This window comes from Elephantulus edwardii, unplaced genomic scaffold (genome assembly GCF_000299155.1).
Source record: "Elephantulus edwardii isolate Elephantulus edwardi_28Jun2011 unplaced genomic scaffold, EleEdw1.0 scaffold00030, whole genome shotgun sequence".
Lineage (NCBI taxonomy): Eukaryota > Metazoa > Chordata > Mammalia > Macroscelidea > Macroscelididae > Elephantulus > Elephantulus edwardii.
Window position 1 is genome coordinate 19,965,693 of NW_006399780.1, and position 6,360 is coordinate 19,972,052.

The window sequence follows — 6,360 nt, forward strand, 5'->3', positions numbered from 1 at the left end:
TGGGAGGGTGGAGGGACAGCGCAGGAGAGGAAGGCCCTCTATGAGGTGGAATGATTCAGTGACTGGGATAATTGGGATGGGAGTGTCAGAGACAGTGCGACTGGCACAGGACAGAGCGGAGTTTAGGGCTGTTGTACATAGGGTCGCTATGAGTCTCAGGCGACTCGACGGCACATAACAACAACAACATTTATTATGTAAAGACATGAAAAAGGGAAGCACTCCTCTAAATCTACTATATGTCCTACGAAATCTTAATAACTGATAGATTTATATTTTTATCCATCTACTTTAACTTATTCCTTAATACTGTATACATTCCTGATCTTGCTTATTCTAGTTATCTCTCAAATGAAACCAACAGGTGCTTTCACTTTGATATATTGAAACATAGACAAGAAAGAAATGAAATTTAAAAATCCAGTAGTCACCATCTTGGCTAGCTAAAAAGCAATCTACTGAAACAGAATTTCCTGAGGTTAAGATTGCAAGCCTATTGGAACAGCTGTATGAAAGAAGCCCTTAGCATAAACAATGCTATTTAATAGTTCTCTCAGGCTTTATACAATGACAAGTCCCCATTTTAAAAAAATACCACTTCTTATTTTTGGCAAAAGTCTTGTCTACACAGCCGTTTAGATTCCTATTCAACAATTTCTTCAGCAATTGTTTAGTGACACTACAGTCTTCACAAGCATAAACTTTCTCATTACTTCCATTCTGGTTGTTCTGTTTTGAGCCTCAAATTTTAACAATCCTAGTTAAGGATGAGAAATCAAATGGCTTATCACCTTCTGAATATATTATGATGACAAAAACTAACTTAAAAAATGCTCTTGCCACCACTGAAGGGAATGGTAAAAATGAGCTAACAATTCAAAATAATAACATAAACAATTCACATTTGATAAGTAGCTTATAAACCAGGAGACTGTTAGGAAAATCAGAAGCCAGTGGGGAATTGAAACAGTTTCATTGGGAGACTGGTAAACATGGAATGAATTTCTAGCCATGAATGTGATGCAAATGAGCCAGAAAGGTGACTTGAAGGACAGAATGATAAGAAAAAGTCTGTGAGGACAGGCAAGCTTATTATGCCAACCAGGTTCTTCCTGACTAGCAATCCTTTTCTATTTCTGAAGCTTTAAGACACCCAGAGAGTTTATAGATAAAATTGTTATTAGTTTCCCCTCATTTAATCCATTCCATCACTGGCAAATATTAGGCTACTGTCAGCAGCTGACAGACTACTTGTTCCTTATGATCCATACACATTATATTGCCAGCATATGTCAGCTGATAATGGCAGCTTCCTACTATAATGCTTTACTACTTAGACCTTGGTGATTTAGTTCTAATCTGGTTTGTCTACATTAAAAATATTATTGTTATGTGTCACTGAGTCACCTGAGACTCAAAGCAACCTTATGTACAACAGCCCTAAACCCTGCTCTATCCCTTGCCAATCTTTTTGTCTCTGACACACCTACCCCTACTACCCAGTCACTGAATAAATCCATCTCATCGAGGGTTTTCCTCTCCTGAGCTGTCCCTCTCTATGCAGTGATCCCCCCTTGCAACATGTCCAAAGTATGTCAGATACTTCAGAATCCTTGCCTCCAAGGAGCAGCCTGGTTTCACCTTCTTCAGGAAGAACTTGTTTTTCTAACAGTCCATTATATATTCAATACTCTTTTCCAGCACCACAGCTCAAAGGCATCAACTCTCCTATCATCCCTAGTTACTGTCCAGCTCTCTGATACACAGCAAGTAATTGCAAAGACCATGGCCTGTATCAGGTGCACCTTAGTCTCCAGACTGACACTGTAGCTTTTCAGTACTTTGGAGAGGTCTCTAACAGCAGACTTTCCCATTGCAATTCATCTTTTTTGGATTTCCATTCATTCATTGCCGCACTTTTCTCTCTGCCCACCCCTCCCCACCAGTTTGCTTCCCTCTCCAGGGGAAAATAAAAAAAAAATTCCTTCATTAGTATACAATTCCCCCATCCCTTCCCCCTCCCCCCACCCCGAGTACACTTCTCTATGCAACCTTAATTCTGGATCCTGTGCTAACCATAATACTCAACCATATATCACCTCTAATCTGTTCTTTCCCTCATCTGTTTTAATATAATATACATAATTTATCCAGTTTTTTCTGTCATACTCCAACCCTGATGTCAGACCCATTCTACAACAGTCCTCCAGGATGACCCATTTTGAATAATATTGCATGAATTCCTTGTTTTTCAATGTGGCGTAGTATTCCGTAGTGTGGATATACCACAGCTTCTCTATCCATTCGTTTGTTGATGGGCCCCCTTAGGTTGCTTCCAACTCTTTGCTATTGTAAACAAAGCTGCGATAAACATGGGTGTGCTTGTATCTGCTTGGATGGCAGACATGGTCTCTCTGGGGTATATTCCCAGTAATGGGATTTCTGGGTCAAATGGTATCTCTATTTGCAATTTTTTGAGAAAGCATCACAATGGTTGCACCATCTTATATTCCCACCAACAGTGAATAAGAATTCCAGTTTCTCCACATCCTCGCCATCATTTGTTGCTTGCTGTTCTGTTAAATTTTGCTATTCTTACTGGGGTGAGATGATTATCTCATAGTTGTTTTGTGCAATTCATCTTTTAATTTCCTGGTTGCTGGTGCCAAGAGTGTTGATTGTAGGGTCAAGCAAACTGAAACGGTCAATCTCAATCTCTTCACAATCTATCATGCTGCTGCTTATCGACCCAGTGGTGAGAATCTTTGTTTTCTTGATGTTGAACTTTAATCCCTATTGAAGGCTGAAGTCCTTGACCTTCTGCAACAAGTGCTTCAGGTCCTCCTCAGTTTCAGCAATGCAGGTTTTTGATGAGTCTACCTCCAATCCTGATGCCATACTTCTCAGATAATCAGTTCCACATATAGACTGCAAAGCCATGGAGACAGGACACATCTTTCCCAATTCTGAACCATACAGTGTTTCCTTGCTATGTTCTGATGACTGCCTCCTGGTCCAAGTATAGGTTTTGGCATAAGCACAATCAAGTGTTCTGGGATTCTCATTCTTCTCAGAGTCAGCCAGTTTGTTGTGATCCACACAAATGCCTTTGCATAGTCAATGAAACAAAGATAGACATTCCTCTGGTACTGCTTTCAGCCAAGATCCATCTGATATTAGCTATAATATCCCAATTATTGACAACAAAAATATTAATACAGTCTATTGGAAAAAAATAGATATAAAAATGAAGATTCCTTTTGTATTCAAGTCTCCTTTCCTCTTCAGAGTAATCAAAGTCCTTTTGTATTCAATTCTCCTTTCCTCTTCAGAGTAATCAAAGTTTTTAGTTTGTAATGACATCAAGGTAACATAAGCTACCTTTTCCTACATAATATATATTTAAAAATATACATATATAAGAATATATCTGTGTATGCACAAACACACACACAGAGCCAATGAGCCATAGCAACCCTATGTACAATATATCAAAACCTTGCCTCATCTTGAACTATCCTCACAATCTCAGATGTGCTTAAGCCCATGACAGTCACTAGAGCTTTCTTTTGCTGACCTTCCACCTTTCCAAGTATAATGTCTTTTTCCAAGGACTGGCCCATCCTGATAATATGCCCAAAGTATGTGACATAAAGTCTCATCTGCCTTATCTCTTAAGTATATACTCTGTCCAAGTGAGATTTGTTCTTCTGGCAGTCCACAGTATATTCTTTGTCAACTGCCCAAGTCAAAGGCATCAAAATTATTCAATCTTCCTTATGTATGTTCAACTTTCATATGCATATTATGCAATGCAAAATACCACAGCTTGGGTCAGATGCACCTAAGTTGTTAAAATGATATCCTTGTTTAGCACTTTAAAGATGTCCTTGACAGCAGTAATATGTGATCTGATTTTTTTTCTTCTGCTTCCATATGTGTTGACTGTATACACAAGATAAATGAAAATGTGGGTCACTTCAATCTTTGCTTATGAGGATGTTGTTTATTGAGTTGACTGATTTATGTTGGGGTGGTGACGGCTGTAGTCTTTGATGTCTTTCAGTAAATGCTTCAAGTCCTCCACATTATACTTTTGCCAAATCTAGTTCTTTATTTCCACTGTGCATCCTCCATCTCTCACCATGGTTTCTAGGTCCTACCCAAGTTTGAGAAATACCTAAGATTGTGGAGAATAATGTCGGTAGATGATGAATGAGTCTGCCTGCAACTTGATGGCACGTTTTTCTTTATAGTTCAGTTTCTTGAATAGATAGGGTGGAAAAGACAACCTTGATACACTCCTTTCTTGATTTTAAACTTTAAGTGTGTGTGTACATACGTGTATGTACACACACATACACACACGCGCGCGCAACCAAGCCACTGCTGTTAAATCAATTCTGACTCAAGGTAACCCTCCAGTGTGTTTTCAAGATGTCAATCTAAACAGGAGACTACCCATCTGTCTCGTGAGGACTGGTTGATGGATTTGAAATGCTGAACTTTGGTTAGCTGTCCAACACACAAAAGGATGCAGTGTATAATACTGTATTTTCTTTTTTAAAAAAATACTTTTCCAACTTTTTTCACTTATCATATTTTAAAGCTCCTTTTATGTCAGTAAATATAGTATTTCATTACTGCATGTATATATTCCACAGATTCTTAATCAGATCCTTTACTGAAGGGCATTTAGGTGGCTTCAGGGCTTTCCTTGTTATATACAGTGCTATGACAATCTGCACATACTTCTCTGTGCTGCACTGAAGTACACGTGCATTTTAAGTTGTAATAAATGCTATCAAACTGTAAAATTTTTGTCTTGCTCCTTGGAAATGTATTTTCATTTAAAAAACAAAGTAGGTCTGATAAGCCTTCCCCATTCATTTAGTTAGCAGTTTCTCAAACTTGGGTAGGGCTTAGGACCTATGGTGAGAGGTGGATAATACATCATAGAAAAAAAGAACTAGGCTTAGCAAAAATATTAGTTAAGAGAAGCCTCAAAACAAAAATTGGACATGTTCAGAAATTAGATTTATATGTTAGATTAAAGTTGGAGTTATAGATCAATTTGGGAAAAAGGTCAAATACCATATATAGCCTAAGGCAGTGTTTCCTTAGGGATTAAATACTTTACAAGAGTTAAAACGAAGGTTCTGAGTCTGGAACAGGGCATAGGACTCTGCATTTATAACCAGATCTAGGATATATTTTTTAAAAAATGTTATTTTAGAAAAAAAATGATGAATGTGAAAAGTAACAGAGTGAAAGGAAAGAGGGTGCCTTCTAATTTAATAGAGAATAACAACTTTCCCAAACGACCCCTGGTAGGTTAAGTGTTGCGCTGCTAACTGGTGGTTTGAAGCTTACCAACTTCTCTGAGGGAAAAAGATGAGTAGTTAGTTGGCTTCTATTATTCTAGTGTTGGTTCCCTTTGATTTCCCGTGCTAAGGTTTCTGGATCACTTAAGACCTATTTTTTCCTATAATTTCTTTAATCTTACAAATGCCAAGTACATCAACATTATGATTTGTGTTGTATTATCCCATAAAATAGAAAGCAGAGTTACTATTTCAATGTCATATAAAGAGAAACTGAGTTCTAAGGAGTTTAAAATGCCACATTTACTCTAGTTTAACAGAGATTCCATGATTGTAGCTTTTACAAAGCTTTGTGACTACTTATACTTAATGATTCACATTTCAAGTATTTGATTTAAAATCTGAGCTCTTTTGTACGTATTATTACTAACTGAGGCCTGATAGGCACCATGGCTAACACATTTAGCTATTAGCCTGAATGTCTGTGATTTTAACCGCCAGACACTCTTTGGACAAAGATGTGGAAGTCTATTGTCAAAAAGATTCACAACCTTGGAAACCCTATGAGGCAGTGCTACTCGGTCTTTTAAGTCAGAGTTGACTTGACTACAATGAGTTTTAAGTATATCCTTATCAAAACTGTCATTTCTTCCTTTGTTTAGGGGACAATGAAAATATTTCCTAATATACTAACATCCCATTAGAGAGAAAACTATATGAAAATAATCTGATTTATTTTGTAAGAACTAACAAGAAATACATACTGTAAGTTTCTTCCATGTTGGAAATGAAGGAGCAGAATCTAAGTGTGGGAGGGGAGGGGAGAGAGAAGGGTGAAAAAACAAGTTATGGTTCAGGGATCCAGAAATATAAAGTACCAAAGAAAATACTGTAAGGTGGAGTCAAACTAGCATTGAAATTACCTAACTTCAATATAAGAAAACCTTAAATCCTATCCATTCCAAGTATTTTTTTCTTTTAAGCACTACTACTTCAAGCTTTTTTATTTTAGTATCACAGCTTACTCTACATTCAA

General features: G+C 37.4%; 1 protein-coding gene across 1 annotated transcript in view; it reads right to left on the bottom strand.

The window, feature by feature from the left end:
- GTSF1 (gametocyte specific factor 1) overlaps window positions 1–6,104 on the bottom strand; it is a gene marked incomplete at its 3' end in the record, with an annotated part of 13,105 nt that extends 7,001 nt beyond the window's left edge. Inside the window, exon 1 of the mRNA XM_006883986.1 lies at window positions 6,089–6,104. Coding sequence (XP_006884048.1) covers window positions 6,089–6,104 — 16 coding nt within the window. The remainder of the gene's footprint in view (window positions 1–6,088) is intronic.
- Window positions 6,105–6,360: the final 256 nt, after the last annotated feature.